The 19,478-nt window shown below is 31.9% G+C and overlaps 3 protein-coding genes across 4 annotated transcripts; 1 reads left to right on the forward strand and 2 right to left on the reverse strand.

The window, feature by feature from the left end:
- The first annotated feature begins 5,430 nt into the window (after positions 1-5,430).
- On the forward strand, positions 5,431-6,981 carry LOC117929346 (DNA damage-repair/toleration protein DRT100). The gene has a single exon (XM_034849637.1). The coding sequence runs from the start codon at positions 5,555-5,557 to the stop codon at positions 6,623-6,625; it is 1,071 nt and encodes a 356-aa protein (XP_034705528.1). The 5' UTR covers positions 5,431-5,554; the 3' UTR covers positions 6,626-6,981.
- Positions 6,982-11,046: 4,065 nt separating this feature from the next.
- Positions 11,047-15,203, reverse strand: LOC117927830 (protein gamma response 1). Of its 2 annotated transcripts, XM_034847519.1 has the most exons (4): positions 14,720-15,203; positions 14,591-14,642; positions 12,281-13,522; positions 11,047-11,840 (listed from the first exon to the last, which is right to left on the reverse strand). In XM_034847519.1, the coding sequence occupies exons 3-4, from the start codon at positions 13,518-13,520 to the stop codon at positions 11,128-11,130; spliced, it is 1,953 nt and encodes a 650-aa protein (XP_034703410.1). In that variant the 5' UTR covers positions 13,521-13,522; positions 14,591-14,642; positions 14,720-15,203; the 3' UTR covers positions 11,047-11,127. The 2 variants fall into 2 exon arrangements, with proteins under 2 accessions (XP_034703410.1, XP_034703411.1); XM_034847520.1 differs by lacking the exon at positions 14,591-14,642.
- Positions 15,204-16,486: 1,283 nt separating this feature from the next.
- On the reverse strand, positions 16,487-19,478 carry LOC117929192 (60S ribosomal protein L31). The gene is made up of 2 exons (XM_034849447.1): positions 19,331-19,478; positions 16,487-17,001 (listed from the first exon to the last, which is right to left on the reverse strand). The coding sequence occupies exons 1-2, from the start codon at positions 19,414-19,416 to the stop codon at positions 16,722-16,724; spliced, it is 366 nt and encodes a 121-aa protein (XP_034705338.1). The 5' UTR covers positions 19,417-19,478; the 3' UTR covers positions 16,487-16,721.

Consider the following 19,478-nt stretch of genomic DNA (forward strand, 5'->3'; position numbering starts at 1 on the left):
GGACCTTATGGGCCCACACTGAGTCAGTTGCATGTGCTTCTTTTGCATGATATTCCATGTTATAATAAATTCCAAAAATACGTTTGCTTGATTAAAAAGTTTGTAAGGGTTCTCCCATTTCTAAAAGAAAAGAAATGATCTAAATTAGCAAATTTGAAGAAATTTGAAATTTTTTAAAAATAAAATAATTTCTAAAAATGATGTAAATTTATATAAAAAAACGTATAAAATAAAACTCATTTCAATCATCCAAAACCTAATGAATTCAATTTTTTTTTTATAAGAGGTGTTAACCGCTTCACAATAGATAGCACCGAGTAAATTCAAGGTATCATCATCGGTAGGATTCAAACTCATTATTTATTGGAAGCATACTTTCAAGTGTTTGCCTTAATCAACTACACTACCCTAATAAATTCAAATTTTAATATTTAATTTATTTAATAATAAATTAATTTGAATATTAAAAATTATTTTCCAAATTAAGATGTCAAATTTTGAAAATTATATGCTAACTTATAAATAATTTGAATAATAGAAGTCTTTAAATGGACAAAACCCATCTAAAAAAAAATCCAAACAAAGAAAGAGAAAAATAAAGTCAAATGAGATCAAATTTATACCCTCCACAAGAAAACCCACTTCAATTTTATTTATTTAATTTTCATATTTTACTCACAAAAAAAGCCAACACAAGTCCATGATTTTCTGAAATGGTTAGAACAATTAAAATATAGAAAGAGACGGGAGCCACGAAGACAATTGCTTGTGTCTGCTGTTCACCGCTGCCTTCAATAACACTGCAGTCCTGATTTGGTGTGCATTTAATAAGAAGTGGTAGTTGCACATGGTTACTTATACACAAATATTTGTAAAATATAAGTAAAAAATAAATAAATAATAAATAAATAAATAATTGGGGCATTGTTATCTACAAAATATTCAATCAATGCACTTCTCCTTTCATGTGCAATCCAACTATCATGGATTTTAATATCATCCATTAGAGTGTCATTCTATTTCTACCCAAGAATAGTTCTTGGGTAGGTGGATAATGAACAAAAATGTTCTTAATCCAATTCATATCTTCCATTGGTGTTATTCTATGTTACCCAAAAATAGTTTTTGTGTGTCACACTAAAAAGGGAAAAAATCGATACCAAATCGATTAGGGTAATAGTTTTTGTCACAAATTACATTTAATGTATGTTTGGTTCCTAAAAAATTTCAAAGAAAATAAGGAGAGAAAAAAAAGGAGGGAAAGAAAAATTTTAAAATATAATTAAAATTAAAAAAATATTTTCATTACTTCATATTTATTGTGCTTATTTAACATTTTTATACTCGTTTTGTTATAAGTGGATTATGAGATTGGTTTATCAATGCTCTCGGGTTAGAATCATTTTTTGACTTTACATTGTCCATTCCACTATTATTAGCGAGGAATAATGAAAAAATTCTTTCATATATAGGGGATATAATTCATATGAATAAAATAAGTTTTAGTTGAACTGTTTTAATGATAATTTTTACATTTTCTCTTTCACTTGTAATACAGGAAAGAAGTGCAATCTAGAGGTGTTATTGATTCAATTGTTTTATAGATAGTTTAGCAAAGTGTTTTTTTTTTTTTTTAATTATTTTTCATTTTGAACTTTCATTGTATTTTAGTGAAATAATATATTATATGAATAATACTTTTTCAATCAAATAAATATTTCAACTATTTCCATGTTCATATTTCGAAGTAAAACAGAAGGGATACATATAATAGGAAATTTATTCCACCTAAATTCAAAATTTATTCTTCTTAAATTTTCTATTACGAAGAATAGGTTCTTATCATAATTTTATTTTGATAAAAGTAATTTAAAAATAGGCAGGTTTCTTATTAATTTTAATTGTGTTTTATTTTATTTTATTTTATTTATAATAATAATAAAAAAAAAGATTTTGAAGCACTTTTATAATAAAATAATTTAAAATTTTATATGCTTTTCATCCGAATTAAACTCCAATTTTTTTTACAAAACTTAATTCTTAAATTATTTATTTATTTTTATTTTTTTATGCATAGTAAATTATCATTCTCTCATCTTTAACATATCTTTTCAAACAAACATCAAAGATCTTATTAAGGTCCCATTTGACACATCTTTTTACCTTATCAAATCTTGAAATTAAAAACTATTCTTAATAAAGTTTAAACTTTAAAGTACGATGCTTTTATAAAAGAAAATTACTGAAAAAAAAATAAAAAGTAACAAATTTTTGAATTTTTTTATGTATCAAGTAAAAACCACTTTACTCAACTTTTAAAAATAATTAAATAAAACTTTAAATCATATGCTCCAAATCTCCTAATTTACACTATTCTCATCTTAAAAAAATAAATAAAAATCCATATTTTCCCCCAAATGACTTACATTAAAGTTTTTAAAAATATTGGAGCTTGTTTAGTTGTGTGATTTAAAAATAGTTTTTTATTTTTAAAAATAGAAAAATATTTTTTAAAAATTTTAACACTGTTTGATCGTTGTTCTCAAAAAATATTTTTTTAAAATAAAATAAAGAACTATTTATAGAGAATAAGTGAAAGTTGTTTTCACCATTTTTTAAAAACAAAAAGAAAACATGACCAATGCTCATGTTTTCTAAAACTTGTTTTTTAAAATTACTTTTAAATTAAGGAATAAAAGATATTTTTTAAAAATAAATTTCAAAAAACATTATCAAACAGACCCTTATTTTTACCTTAATTTTTAATAAAGATTAATATATTAAAGTATTTTAAAATATTATTCTTACCTTAATTTTTAATACAAACTGTTGGATAGATTTTTCATTATCTCATTTAAAAACCAATTAGTATTGAGGTTAAATCTTTTTTAACATTCAATATAATATTATACAGGTTTATTCTAAGAGTCATCATATGGGTGACCCATCCTCGGGTTTGAGAATGATATTATTACACCCCAATAAAAATATTTTTAAAAATAAAAACATAAATTTCAATTACACCCACAAAAGTTAAACGATAGTCTTATAACACTAAAAGGTTATAAATAGTGAAACATTTAAGAATTTGCAAAAAAAATGTTAATAAATATATTATTTAAGTTTCATATTATATATAGATCCAAAATGTGTGGATAAGCCATGAATATGAAGAGGGTGTGAGCTGTAAAAGCTATATCAGAAAAGGCAAAATAATAATGGGGCATGGCATCCAAACAAAAAAGCCATCTCAAACTTTGATCCAAAAAGGCTCATTATTATATTATTATACATTTTCCCCCCTCATTTCATCATTTCTTCACCAAATTCAAATGTGAGTGCATAATAATGAGACAATCTTTATATGATTAAAAGCACCTTTCCTCTTAAATTTCAAATGATTTTCTTGAGTGGGTAAAAATCTAAAGACATTTTTAACCTTTTGGGTAATTGAATTAATTAATTTTTTTTAAGGACAAGTATGGTTATTAATAAATTGATAAACACCAGATATTTATTTATCATAAGTGATTTGAATATAAGTAATTATTATTATACACTTGATTGAATTTCATATTTAAAAATGTATTTTCAATTTACTTTTATTAGAAAAATCTTCTACTTAAGTAAAAATTTATACCTAAATCACTTTTGAGAAAAAAAATAAAAAAGGGTTTTTCACATTTTGAAAATATGAAGTATATAAATGAAAGTTCTTTTTAAAATTATGTTTGCTGACATTTAATAATTATAAAAAAAATTAATTTTTTTTATTTCATTTGTTAAAGAGCATGATATAGATATTGAATATAAATTTTACAAGCTTAATTTTTTAGAAAAATTAGTTGTTCAACATGATATTTGAGTTTGGTTTAACAAAAGGTCTATTTTATTTATATTTGTCTGTTTGATATGAATCCAAATTCTATTTGTATCGGGGGTTAAGGAGCGTGATATATATGTTAAACCTAAATTTTGGAAGATTAAACTTTCAAGAAATTTGGGTGGCTGAAGTATAATAAAATGATAGTTTTATTTAAAATATCATAGCTCTTTTTCCTTTTCCTTTTTCTTTGCATTAAATATTATTATTTTCAGAAAAAATGAGGTTTTTGCCTTAGTAATAAATGGGTATTAAAGAAACGGAGGAAGAAATCTAAGATTGGGAACTTTAAATTAGTATTTAAAACGGATGTTTGGCATTGAAGTTTTGATACAAGATGGAGGAGGATCATGGTATGATTGTATTGAATAATGGATAAAGTGGAGCACATGGTACAACAGTGAATGTGATAAGCCAAAGCACAAGGAATGAAATCTCTCCTACTATGCCTGCCCATCCATCAATGAACTTAAAGGTTTTAAATGCCAAAATTAAAATCTTTGATTTTGAAATTACAAAATCACATAGAAAAAAAAAAAAAGAAGAGAAAAGTAATATTACTCTTCCGAATTAAACTTCGTTTTAATATGAAAATACTTTTAAGAAGATTATTTAAATATGATTAAGAATCTATTGGATAGTAATTTTGAAAAAGGTTAAAAACATTTTTTTAAACAAAAATTCGGTATTTGACAGATTTCTAAAAGTCTAAAAAACCACTTGAATTGATTTTCAAATAAATAGATGATTTTTTAAAAAAAATTATTTTTTTATTATGTAATATAGTAATAATAGTTCTATCAAAACATTTTCTATTTATATTCAAATATTAAATGTTTTCTTAAAATTATTACTAATAAAAACAAGTTAAAATTTCTAAATTTTTTAATATTTTTAGCACTTAAAATATTTAATGTAAAAAATTATTTTCAGATACTAAAAATATTAAAAATATTAAAAATATATACTAAAATCATTGTCAAAAAAGTTATTAATCAAAATCATTTTAAAATAAAATCTAAAATTGAGTTTTGAGGTCCAATAAACAAATCCAAAATGGGTTTACAATGAATTATTATTGAAAGATTGCACCATTTTCTTTTTGCTTTTTCCTTACCAATTTGTAAATCCACCAAAATGTATTGAATTATTCAATCAAAAAACATGCACCTACCATTCAAATGAGTCCAAATCATTTTTCCTAACATGGACATTTCATGATTGTGACAAGTTTTCTCTTAAATCAAAAGAAAAATGTTTGGACATCGATAAAAACATCAACATGTATTAACAATCATTTGAATTGAACTCTTATTATTGTTATTTTTTTTAACCTTTGTATACAAAAATTAGATCCGTTACTTGCCCAAGCATCATATAATACTCAAGATGACATAAAAAATAAAAAAAATAAAAAAATAAAAAAATTATATATATATATATATAGACCCTATCATTTCCTACTTTCTATAAAGCGTAATTATAACCCAATGGCAGGGGCATTTTCGTCCAAATATTGTGTATATAGGCAAACCCATCAGCCCATGCCTGGTGCATCATCCTCCTCCCTTCACCCACGTAACACTGCTAAAACTACCCATCCCCGCCACTAAACACCCTCACTGTCCAGTCAGAGTCAAACACCGCATCACACTCTAAGCACACAGAGGAATGAAACTCTTCTTGTTCCTCACGGCCCTTATCGTCGCTGGCGCTACCGGCGTCGAATCTTGTACGCCGGCAGACCGGCAGGCTCTGCTGGACTTCAAAGCTGCATTGAACGAGCCCTACTTGGGAATCTTCAAGAGCTGGTCCGGCAACGACTGCTGCTCCAGCTGGTTCGGCATCAGCTGTGACTCCGCCGGTCGTGTCGCAGACATTAACCTCCGGGGGGAGTCGGAGGATCCGATCTTTGAGCGCGCCGGCCGGTCTGGCTACATGACTGGCGCGATCTCGCCGTCCATTTGCAAGCTGGACAGCCTCACCACGCTGATAATCGCGGACTGGAAGGGCATCTCTGGCGAGATTCCGCCGTGCATTTCGTCGCTCAGCAAGCTTCGGATCCTCGACCTCGTCGGGAACAAGATCACTGGTGTGATCCCGGCGGACATCGGGAAGTTGCAGCGACTGACGGTTCTGAATGTGGCGGATAACTCGATCTCCGGCGGCATTCCGGCGTCGGTTGTGAACCTCGCGTCACTAATGCACCTGGACCTCCGGAACAACCAGATCACCGGCGGAATTCCGCAGGATTTCGGAAAACTCACGATGCTGAGCCGAGCCATGCTCGGCCGGAACCAGCTCACCGGCACCATTCCGAGCTCCATCTCAGGCCTTTACCGGCTCGCCGATTTTGACCTCTCCGTAAACCAAATCTCCGGTGTGATCCCGGCTGAACTCGGTTCAATGCCGGTTCTCTCCACTCTCAACCTCGACAGCAACAGACTCTCCGGTTCCATCCCGGCATCTCTACTGAGTAACACCGGACTCAACATCCTCAACCTCAGCCGAAACTCGCTCGAAGGCAAATTACCAGACGTTTTCGGGTCGAAAACGTACTTCATAGGACTGGATTTATCGTACAACAACCTCAAGGGTCAGATACCGAAATCTTTATCATCGGCTGCGTATATCGGCCACCTGGATCTGAGCCACAACCACCTCTGTGGATCGATCCCAACTGGGTGGCCGTTCGACCACCTCGAAGCGTCGTCGTTTAGCTTCAACGACTGTCTCTGGTAACCGACCCATTACGAAATTTCGGAACACTTGACGTTTCGGCTCCGAAATATCGGGTCGAGTTGGAACTTGTAAAAGCAAGAAAAAGAAAATGCGCTCTATGTGTGGGGTGTGTTTTTGTTTTTAATGTGATTTTATTTCAAGAAAGTGTTTTCATAATTTAAGATTAAGAAAAGAAAAGCTGAAAAGGACAAAGATTCACGTGAAGCAAAGAGGGTCTATAAGATACAGCAGTGGGAGAGAAAAATCACCCACTTTATCGTGTAAAAGGTTATGGGAAATTGTTGAAGTGGTTATAAAAGGCAATGGTGAGTGTTCCATAAATTTCAGGGGTGGAATCATGACTCGAGTTTTATGTTTTTTGGAATCACTTTTCTTGGTTTTGGAAGCATTACTTTTAAATTTCTTACCCGAATTCCTATCTTATAGTCACATTTTAATCACACTTTTGTCCTAAATTGTTAACAAGTAATTTTTTTTCTTCATAAAAGAAAAGGTCCCCAAAGCATAATATCTCTAGAATCGACACAGTAAGACTATGACTTAGATAGCTCAGCAGTGTTACATCATCATAACCAACAATACCACCAAAGCCAAAAAAGTTCTGTGGCTTTTTTTTTTTTTAAATATTATTTATTTATTTATTTTTAATGTGGGTATTTATCCATTTGCCATACTGCTGAAGCATGTATTAAAATACATTCATACGAAAATAAAAAAAAATAAAAATTCTTCTTTTGATCATAAAAATATTAGATTGCATGACTCAAAGGCACATGGTATTCAAATTGTTTATGTTCTCTATTATTTATTTATTTTTTTATCAACTTTATTTGGTAGGTACCAGTTTATTTTAATGTCTTCTTGACTGAATATGCAGAAGTGAGATCTGTACAATGTGCAAATGACATCTTTTGGGCTGAATCTGAATAAATTAATAAATAAATAAAAAAGAAAATTGCAGAACATGTGGATTAAGCTAATTGCTTACTGAATAATTGAAAGAAAAAAAAGGAAAAAAAAAAAAAAAAAAAAAAAAAAAAAAAAACAGAAACAAACAGCCAAACACTTGGAGCAAAAGGAGGAGAATGTCTTCATAAGAAAACTCTTTCTGGAAGAGGGATCTCTAAAGATCTTCAATTTTTATTTTTTAAATTGAAAGAAGAAGACTATAAAATGATTTTTATAAACTTCCTTGAAGTTTAGCTTTTTCCATGGAAGATTTTGAGCTTATGTGGAAACCACTTCCAAAGGAACAGAATTAATTTTCTAATTTTAAGACCACATTTGATAAATTTTGTTTGTTCAAAATTTAGTCTGAAAGCAAACATTTTTTAGAATGGATTTGATGTGTATTTAATTATATTTTATTCAATGTTTTGAGAATTTTTATATTATAAATAAATATATAGTATTTTTCATGGAAAATAAATCCAAAAATTATTTTTAATATTTTAATTTTCAAATGAAGTTTACATACCAGGAGTAATTGAAATAATTTTCTAAAATATGTCAAACAGACCATTCTTTTTCAACTATATGATTTATTTTCCTATTAATATAACAATATTATGGCCTTGTTTGATTTTTTATTCAAGAACTTTAGAATTGATTATTTTCAAAAAGTCAAGTCTTATTTTCAATACAAAAATTAAAATTATTTTACTTCTATTTAAATTCAGAAGTCTGAACAACACTTTTTCAACCATTTCTATTCAGATGACTGACCTATTTAAACACCAAATTTAAATTAAAAAAAAAAACCTTACCTAAGTCTTAAAACAAAATTCCTAATATTCTCCAATAAGATCTTAATGGTAATGGGAACATTGACCATTTTATTTTAACAAACATTCATGATTTTTGGATTCTTTCATCTTTAGGATTTTTTTATTTTTTTAATTATTATTATTATTATTATTATTATGAAAGAAAACTATGAACCAGAATACCTATAAATTCCATTGAAAAATGACTATTTACTAATATTTTCAAGTTTGATGCTAATTCAGTACATCACAAAAAAAAAAAAGGATCAATCAAATTTGTCACATATACTATACATCTTATTACTTTATATTTTAATCTTATTTATCTACATCATCGTTTAATAACCTAAATTTTATCGTATATTTTCAACAATGCAGATTACATATTCAATAAATACCAATCAAGTACCCTAAATTTTTCATATTTTTATAATTCTATTGAGGTCTCTGATGATACACTTGCATCATCAATCCTTCACCCATGAAAATGTAGTTTACAACTAACATAAAAAATTAGCTTACGACTGACCTAAAGGCTCTAAATCCTCTATTCCATAAGGAACATTCTTCATCTTACATGTCTGCAAATTATGGGTAGCTTTGACAATGATTAGAAATGAGTTGGGCTGCTTCTTCCTAAACACTACAATTTTATAATTCCAAACATCCATCTTCTTCAATTTGCTTCTTCAGATAGATTCTTAATCCTACATAGACTTAAGCACCATGGCATTTTACATACATTTACATATAATATCACTTGTATCTAAGCAGAAAATGGAGAGGCAGTTCAAAAGCCAATTCATGTTCTTCTGTTTTGAGGTAAGGGGGAAGAAGCACATGACAAAGCAGTTGGCATGCCAAATAAAGCAAGGGTCATGGGGGTGTGTGTTGATAAATGCAGCTTGAACACCAGAGTTTTAAAGTGTAGTCATTACATCCTATCCCTAGCATTTATGCCTTTGTGCTGGGTACAACTGTATAGACTGTAGGAGAAAGGAAACATCAAAGTCTGGCAGATCAGCACAGCACTCCATGTTCTAAGTACCTCTTTCAATACGCTTGGACCCACATATTTAAAGTCATGGGCTGGTCCCATACTACCTAAAGGAGATACGGTTTTACTACCAAAGGGCCCACCAGAACAAAGCCCAGGCCCACCTAGGTTTAGGTTCCTGGAATCTAAGACTGGGAAGCAGTAAAGACTGAGAGTACAGTCCATTAGCAATCCTCTATTAAATTGTGTGAAGGGACACGTCTCTTTGTTAAGTGTGAAGCCTAAATTAACAATTGACATAGTATTAGATAATGAAATTATAATATATACCAAGTAAACACCCTCAGTTATTATGAATAAAAAGATGGGAGACCAAACAGTAGGAGAGTCTCCAACTCAAAACCCAATCCACCTCTAGCTGATCAAACTCTTATTCTATACTAGGTTACCAATTAACCTAAAAACTTAAACGGTTAGGTAATGGATTTGTAGTATATACTAGGCTAACATCCATAAATTATGAATATGTACATTCTCATCCTCCCAAATTTCAATCATCATTTCTTTATTTGTCTAATTTTTCAGCCAAACTCTAAAGAAAATATATTTAAGATTTTCTTAATTCTGAGAACAAAATTTGTGTTTAAGCATCTTTCATGATCCATACATTGAATTTGAAGTTTTTGAAGTATTTGTCTAGCCTCAAATTCAATTAACCCACAAGTCACTTCTAACAGTATGGTGTTTGAATTTTGAGTGTCGGTGGATTGCAAGAATCGCTCCTAAGTCCTAACTGACAAGAAGTACAAAAAAATAAAAGACGACCAGGAATCATACAACAACAGCTTCCCAACCCAACCCCACCTATTGTAAAACTCGCTTCTCATTTTCTTGTATAAGCCTATTGGCAATTAATGGGAGGATTGTGATATTCCATTTGGAAGTCCATACACATGAAAAATGGCTTCAACTATTGGTAGCAGGTAGAACTGGCAAAATATGTTTAGGGTGGAAATTAGACACAAAAGATAGATATTTAGATACACATGAAAAATGGCTTCAACTATTGGTAGCGGGTAGAACTGGCAAAATATGTTTAGGGTGGAAATTAGACACAAAAGATAGATATTTAGATACACATGAAAAATGGCTTCAACTATTGGTAGCAGGTAGAACTGACAAAATATGTTTAGGGTGGAAATCAGACACAACAGATAGATATTTCGAGTATTTAGATACACATGAAAAATGGCTTCAACTATTGGTAGCAGGTAGAACTGGCAAAATATGTTTAGGGTGGAAATTAGACACAATAGATAGATATTTTTGCCAGTTCTACCTGCTACCAAGTCTAATAAATGCATAATAGTTAAACCAAACTGAATGTGTAAGCTAACAATATAATCTATAGATCGTATTTTAATATTGTGCTTTCTACAAGAATAGTTTGGAAATCTAGCATTATGTGTTCTTGAATATTGAATAGATGTAGAATCATGAAATGTTAAATTTTGAGCTTAGAACATGTTACTGTCAGTGGGTAAAGTTTGGGGGAAAGATGCAACTTCATTAAGGTTTTAAGAATTATTCTCTGTTCATGAAGGTAACCTGTATCTCGCTTTCTTAGTAGTTTTCCCTACTTAATTTTCACTTAAGAGTTAAGACCACAAAGCAGCAAATAATAGAATTAAATATCAAATTCTGCTATAGTTCAAATAAATCTGTTGTAGCTCAAAAATTCACATTTCAGAATCAAATCCAATATTCCAAAATCCTTCTGGAGTCATTGGAGGGACATACCTATACCGATGCCTAGAAACTCCCTCATGATGCTCACAGCGAAAATTCCGCTTATTGCCATCAGTGTCCTTATTTCCATCTTTAGGAAGAACAGCATCATAGAATTTCTTGCATTGTTTGCATTCAATTCCTTGCAAATTTTCCCGTTCTGCTTTGGTTCTTACTGGTTCCACATACTTAAAAACTCTCGTACCAGGCTTGGGTGCAGGCATGGGCTGCTTTTGTTGGCTGGGTTCTACATTCACATCCTGCGTTTCATCATCTGAGCTATCAAAATTCATGTCTTTTGGAATGGCGACTGGAAGATCATGATATTCTTCCTTCTTGGCCTTGTTTAAATTCCCTTTAATATTCTCCAAGGGAGTATCAAGAAAATCATCATGTGGGTCAGCCCCACCTTGGCATTGACGGGACCTGGTATCTCTCCAAGAAGACGAAGGTCTCTTTGTGCCAGCCAGTGAGCTAGAATTCAAGTTGGTGGTGCATTTTGATGCTCCAGCGGAACCAGAACTAGAAGGGGACTGGCAACTTGAGCTTTGAATTAAACCAACTCTTTTGACACTATCCAAGTTTTCTGGGAAACTGACCACATTCTTTTGTTTATTTGCTTCACAAGCTGCAGCAGAAGTTTCTGGAATAGTATTCTCAGGACCTATGAAACAAGGAGTAAAAGATGGGTTAGCATTAGAGATAATTGCATATATGCAATCCCATAAAATAACAACCTTGGGTAAATGTCCAAATATATGCAAGTTTATAAGTATATTCCCAAGTTGAAAATGATTTATTTTCCTAATAGGCTCTTTGGTTTTCTTCTCTAACAAGTTCAATAACATGCCATGTAATATTATGCAAATTTAGAGGAATTTTTTCAGTCAAATGGGAGAAGATCAAGATCTGTTTGGAACGTGTGCCATCACCCCTCCAAGTTTGATAAAGTTATAATCAATAATATAACAAAATTGCAGCAAATTTCAAATCTTAATCCAATTAGATCAAACAAACTACATTTTCTAGAATACTAATATGTCAAATTGCAGCTAATTATTCAGCACCTAATAAGAATAAAAGGAAAGGGCAATAAAATCTCACCAGGTGAATTTAGTGGATTTACATGATGCATCAAAGAATCATTTTCCTCTTCTATTTTGACTGGTGTGAGCACATTTTCTGTAGTAAGACCAAGCTTTGAGGAAAGAAAGTTGTATTGAGATTTCAGCTTTTTATAAGCAGCAACAACATCTCTTCTTTTCTTCTTCTCAGACAGCAACTCAGAAGATTTCAATTCAATCTGTTGGAGGAAATTTTGATGCCACTCCCCTCCATCAGTCACCTCATTACTCTTCCCATTAACCTCCACCTGGAGCTCGTTAACCCTCTCTTCTAGACCCTTAATTTTGGTTAGAAGCATTTTTTCCTTTTTCTCATGCTCCTCCAACTGTTGTTCATTCTTCAGCGTATTCAGACCATTCAAATCAATCTGCTTGAGCAAATGTTCTTGCAATTTTCTTCCCTCCTCCACTTCTTCATTTCTTTTCTGGAGCTCCGTTTGGAGCTCATCTGCATTCTTCTTCAGATGTTTAATTTGATCAATAAGTAGTTTCATCTCTTTTTCACGATCATTCAACAGAAATTCATTACTCATCATCTTTGAGTCTTGAGATTCAATTTTTTTGAATAAATTTTCCTGCAACTCCTTTCCCTTGACTATTTCTTCAGTCTTTTCTTTAAGCTTCTGTTGTAGCTCATCAACTTTCTTTTCCAAACTTTGTAGTTTGGCAACAACTTCACTTTTCTTTTCTTCTTGCTCTTTCAATTGCTTTCCCTTGGTCACTATTGCAGAAGATTTTTTCTCAATCAATTGAATTAGTTTATTCTGCAATTCCATTCCCTCGTCAACTTCCTTAGACTTCTGCAAGAGCTCCCGTTTTAGAACACCAACTTCCTTCTCTAAACTTTGTAGTTTGGTTAGAAGTGGATTTGTTTTTTCTTCCTTCTCTTCCAACAATGTTGCCTTCTCCAGCTTGAGAGATTGATTTTCTCCAAGGGCTTGCTGCTTTTCAAGCTTAAGGCTTTCTATTTGGAGAAGAAGATCATTTTCTTTCTTTTTCCATGCATCTTCTACTGTCTTTATTGCCTCAGAATAAATCTTAAATTTCGACTGGATATTTGGAAAGAGCTGGGTGCAGAAAATATATTCTACTTGTGAAATCCTGTCCTTTGCCTCTTGAATGGTGGCAACCAATATAGTGCTAAGCCCAGAGAGATACTTTATATCACCGCTATTAGTGGGAAGGCCACGATCAGGGGAGTTCTCAATGTTCCACTCCATCTCTAGAAATATCAAAGAATGTGACCCATATGAGATTAGATAGTGGTCAGTAGCACCCAATATATTAATCTTATTCTGAAGAAAATAGATGCAGTTGGTGCAAATACTTAGGATGGCTAAGTGGTAATAAATATTTATTACCACTAATAAAAGTTCTGTTAGGAACTTGGAGAACAATCCCAAAAATTTGGAAGTCCCCACTAGAACCTCAAGCAAGAAAGTGTCTGCAGAAGTCCTTATTTTCACAAATCTAAAACAGAAATGATAAGCAATGTTCGATAGGTTCATCCTCTTTAGTCACTTAAGTACTTCATCAACAATATGATTCATCTCCTATAGTCCTTCAAGTACTTATTACCAATTTCATAGTTTTCAAGTTTTTTCTTCAGAAAAATAGATATGTTCTATAGTACATAAAAGCCCAATCAGAGAGAAATGTATACAAGCAATCCACCTCGAATACATACTTGTAAATTGTCATTTTTAACTCTCAATTCAAAGCAAAAATGACTATCATGTTCAGTTTGTTTTCATTTTAACAGGTTTTTAAGACATTATTTGTTTTCAAAGCATTTTTCTTAAGCCAACTCAATAGTCCGCTTAACCATCAAAATTATGCCTGACCCCACTTCTATTCATATCTTCATAGCACAAGACTAGTTTCAGAATACGTAGGCCTAGTATGGTTGCCGCTCAAGAACATAGTCCTACATTATTTCTCTAATTTCACAACTAATCTTAACTCTCCAAAAACTCATAATAACATCATTACAATAGTTAAACTAACTGAAATCCCCATTTTTTTTGGCACAATACTAATTCAAAATAGGAAACAACAGAACACTGATGCTAAGAAAAAAATCGCAACGAAATTCACATGGTCAAATCATGTTATCCGCAATGCCATTTTCCCTACATACTCAGATCGCTTTCTTTCATGATTCTACCTAAATGATTATCCAACGCGCTACACGATTTCAGGATTGCAGAGGAAATGAGCCTTTCAATTAAAAGCAAATCGAAACTAAATATTAATATCACAATTTCGTATAAGCATTTAACTAACTTACCTTTCTTCGAAACCAAGCAATCACAGAAGCAAATCAACACTCCGTTTGGTTGCTGAGAAAGAGCATTCCAAATCTCAGGAATTATGTTGTTTCGGTTTCCCCAAACTAAGAAAAAAAAAAAAAACTCACCTCGGCTAAGCCAATTAGTTGTATCAAGTCCAGTCGACCTCAGGATTGCATTTTCTCCGCTTCCAAACAGCAAAAACCCAGCGAGTAAAACAACTCCAGCTTCTTTAACTTTCCCGCCTTTTCTCTACAGCCAAACAGATTTCGAGAAACTGAAAGCTCACAGAGATCGCAACAGAAACATTGCGATTGCTGTGAGAAAGGTATGAGTACGAAGAAAATGTGAACAATCAATGACAGAAACGCCCAAAGAACGCTGCCTCTTGGGTCCTTGGCTAGTAAGCTTCTCTGAAAAGCTTCGCGTGGAAGCTTGGCCTTTACGGTAATTTCACCTCCTTCCAATCGTACAACGCGGGACTGTGGTGCATTTTTCTTTTAAAATTATAGTGTTTGGCGGGCAGTAAAATTCCCTTCCGAACAGCCAACCATAGATTGACGCGTGTTCATGTTACATATTCTCCAAATTTTTTCCTCTAAGTAAAATTGGGACTCGACTCTAAAAAAAAATAAACATCACTTTTAACAACATTTCTTAAAATAATAATTATTAATAAAATTGTATTTGAAAACTCAAATATAAAATACGATTTTTTTTTTTTAATGTAAAAACTTTAAAAGTATCTTCTATGTTTTCAATTGTTGCCAAATTAAAAACAAAATTTGAAAAAACTCTTTTCTTTCAAAAATTTATCAAATAGAGTTCTCAAATCTTCACTTAATTAATAAAATTAAGGGTTTGTTTGGTTATATTTTGTAAAACTTGTTATTAAAAATAGTAGAAAAAAAAAAGTTAAATAACAAAAAATAATTTTTTATTATTTTATAAAAATAAAGGTGTTTAATATATTTTTTAAAAATAAAAAATAAAATAAGATTTAAAAAAGTAAGAAATATCATATTTGAAGATTTTGGATATAGTATCAAACTGTGAAAAAATAAATGGGATGATATGATGTTCAATTTAATTATTTTTTAATGGGTTGTTTGTTTTTTATTTTTATGTTTCCTTTTATTTTTAAAAGCCAATGAAAATAATATCTACTCATTTTATAAAAATTATTATCTATTTCATTTTATTTTTAAAAATTATTTTTAGAAAACAACCATAAAACAATATTATAAATTTTTAAAAACAATTTTTTGTTTTTATAAACAAAAAAACTGTTTTAATATTTAAAACTTCAAAATTAGCAACTAATTATTTAAAAGATGGAAAATTTATGTATGAACCCTTCATGGTTCCCCAAAATTTGGATTGTAAATTTAAATTTGTATTTCAAAAACCATCGGGTTGATTGTGGAATTCACCGCCTTTTGTGATCCTATTTTAATTTCGATTTTATTATTTTTTTGAAATTATTCCACACAATTCGAGAATATTGAAAAACTGGACGAAGAAGAGCATTTATGAAAAAAAAAATACTAAAAAAATTACTAACTCAAATTTTAAATATTTAAAAACAATTTGAAGGCAATAATATTTGTATAAAATTGTCTACTTTCTATATAGAAATTGAAACGGACAACAAAAAATATGACCAAATAGTTCTGTTTGGATTTTAAGTTAAATTAATGTCTATTTAGATTTAAAACACACCAAAAAAAGAGGCCACCTCGGATTTGAAATGCATTTGAAGCTCCTAAAACCATCAAATGGTAATTTAATGGCCTGATCATATGTTGCCAAGTCCAGCTTGATAGCCGGCCACCTGCTGTATAAATTCAAAGAACAAAATCATGTTCTCATATCAGATGAACAATCAATCAGAATGAGGGCTGAAAGAGGATCATATTCAAAGCTATAGCCGCAAGGGATGTAAATAAAATTCAGTCCACACATGTTTCTAACACAAACTGAATGCATAAATGGGATAAACAACTCTAATTAGGGAGAAATTCCACAGAGAATCCAAAACCAACCAAAAACATTTTCTGAATTAAGATCGGAAAAACATAAAACCCAAAACTGGAGTACCTAAAATTAAGGCAGGGAGGCATGGTTGGTTCAATCCTCATCATCGATGATCTTAGTTTCCAAGCCCTTCAATCCCTCTGGTGGGACCTCTGCAACGGTGACCAGCGAGAAAAGCTCCTCCTTGGCATCTTCTTCGTCGTTTCTTTTTCTTGCAATGCGGACACGGATTCTCCTTGGAACGCTTCGGATCCCACGGCTCCAGATGTGCTTGTTTAGCTTAACATCGACTCTGACATCGGTTGTTCCCATAGCCTTCTGGGCAAACTTCCTGATTTCCTTTATGGCCTTTGGAGCCTTCTTCTTGAATGTGCTGCACATTGAAATTGGAGCACAAGGAATTTGTATTTAGGTGGCTACAATGGATTAGATTAGCTGAAAGGCTAAAGTCCCAAAAATCAACAAGAATACTGCAGTTATGAATTATGTAAATCTTCAAAATAAAAAACATGTTGTGAACCCTCCAGCGGGAACATAAAAAATACAACAGGGTTGTTAGTCAGTCTAACTCAACAAATTTAGAATGCTCAAATTAACACATGCAACCAGTTTATATGGGATGAACCTCAAGTTTGGGCTAAGACAAGAAACCTTCATAAAAGCTTCAAGTAAGCTGCCCAAGTTTTAGATCAGTGTAAATGTGTTCCACATAATTGACGCAGATGGTAATTCACCAATCCTATTTGTGCACAAAAATGACACAGATGGTAATTCACCGATCCTATAGCTCCAATGACAAAGGGAACACAAGAAAGAACTCTTACAGAATTCATAATGTTGGGCGTTTAACATTCAATTACAAGCATTTTTTCCCCAAACAATTACAGAAGCAGTTACATAAGAAGGGAGCAGCATTAGGAGATTTGGAAGATGAGAAAGCAGATGCATTGTTTACTTATCTTTTAGGTTACGCTTCGTGTCGCTGAATCAGTGGGACATGAAATTTGAAGCTAATCATGTTGCTGAATCAGTGCATTTCTGCTCCTACTATAACAGATGGTATGAACAAATTTTTTGGGCATTCTATGATTACCATAGAAAAGCCAAAAAAAAAATATAAAAAATGGTGGGGAGGTAAAGGATCATTTTTGTAATGGAGTGAGGACCATGAACTTTGTGGGGAAAATGGCCTAGAGGTTTAGAAGAATTAGATGAGATTAGATGCAGGATGAACAACAATCATAGGTGATCTTTGCATACATGCATGGACTTATAATTGTTATGCTCAATAAATGGTATGAAATCAAGTAATTCCTAAAGGATGGTATAGATTTAAAAAAACAAGCAGTAAAAAAAATATATATCAAATCAAAGTAACAGCACAAGACACCAATAAAACTTATATGCACCTATGTCTAGAATATATTTATCTCTAATAATAGTGCTACCATTCTTATCTTGCTACTCCCAAAAGCTAGGGAATGTCTCATAGCACTAAGATCACAACAAGAGAACGACAATGAAGAACAATTAATTAAATATGAATGAACAATTACAAAAGCATAAGCTCAGTAGAGGCAATCAAGTCCCTTGAAACAGACGATACAACAGGTAATGGGTAGGTGTATGTCATTCGCATATTACAGCAGCGTGGACACCTTCAGATGTGCTGTAGCATATGAATTACAACATTGTGATGTTTTAATACAACTTTAAAAAACTGAAATTCAACAGAAATATTGGTGAAACATTTTCATGAAATCCTAAATTGCCACTGGTTCTAGAAAGGGTTCCAACTTCAATCAATGACCCCATTTTAGAGATGGCTTTATACCCCTACATATGCAAAAACATTCAACTATACTGACACATTCGACCATGCCCTTCATGAATACTCCTCAATTTCCTTCCACCACCACCACAAGGGTAAAATATAAAAACCTCCTAGAAAAAAAATTAAATTTTTATTCAAAGCTCATTCCAACTTAACAGTCTTTGCAAAATTTGGGGAATTCTACCACTGCCCTTCACCAGCAAGCATACAACCACAAATCCCCGTATCTGAGATTTTCCTCTCTACCCATTTATTATTTATTTTGAATCAAAAAGACAATAATTAGAAATAATTTTTTTAGACTTATGAGATACTTCCTAACAGTATGTTGGACTCAGTCTTTACTTTCACAGATTCACTCTAAGCAACCACCATTCTTCCAAAATTTCCATTTTTACATCATATTTGGAACACTCTCCTGTGCAACATCCGTTAAGAAAAGCATTTTCCAATAATCCCCATTGCATATTATCCGTTTCAATTACATTCCAAAACCAAACTAAAATCAAATCAAATCAAACCAAACCAAAATAACGCGCCAAATACTGAAATATGATTTTCTCATGCAGAAACAAATTTTCCTTGCCAGCAAAATCAACGGATAAACCTCTAGTAAATAAGCAAACCGCCAAAGATTCCATAAACTTCAGGATTACAAAGAATCGCCGACACACGGCTCCCAAGTCGATTTCAACAAAGAAAATCGTCGATTTTAGCAAATCAACGCTTCACTTCATAAACACCACGAAAGAACCACTCGATTAAGTTAAAAAAACAAACAAGCACATACACAACCATATCAAATTCCAGAAATCAACGTTCTACACTACAGATCCAACATATATTGAAATGGAGAAAGATAAAGTACCATCCATGGAGGCGCTTGTGGAGGTTGATGGTGTACTCTCTGGTGACAATCTCCTCTTTTCTGGCTTTGTTCGACTTCTCAACCATTGTTGCTGTTGAGGACTCTTCTTCTTCGTCGGCTCCCTTACCTTCGGCTGCTGGAGAAACCC

This window comes from Vitis riparia, chromosome 13 (assembly GCF_004353265.1).
Source record: "Vitis riparia cultivar Riparia Gloire de Montpellier isolate 1030 chromosome 13, EGFV_Vit.rip_1.0, whole genome shotgun sequence".
In the NCBI taxonomy this organism is placed as follows: domain Eukaryota; kingdom Viridiplantae; phylum Streptophyta; class Magnoliopsida; order Vitales; family Vitaceae; genus Vitis; species Vitis riparia.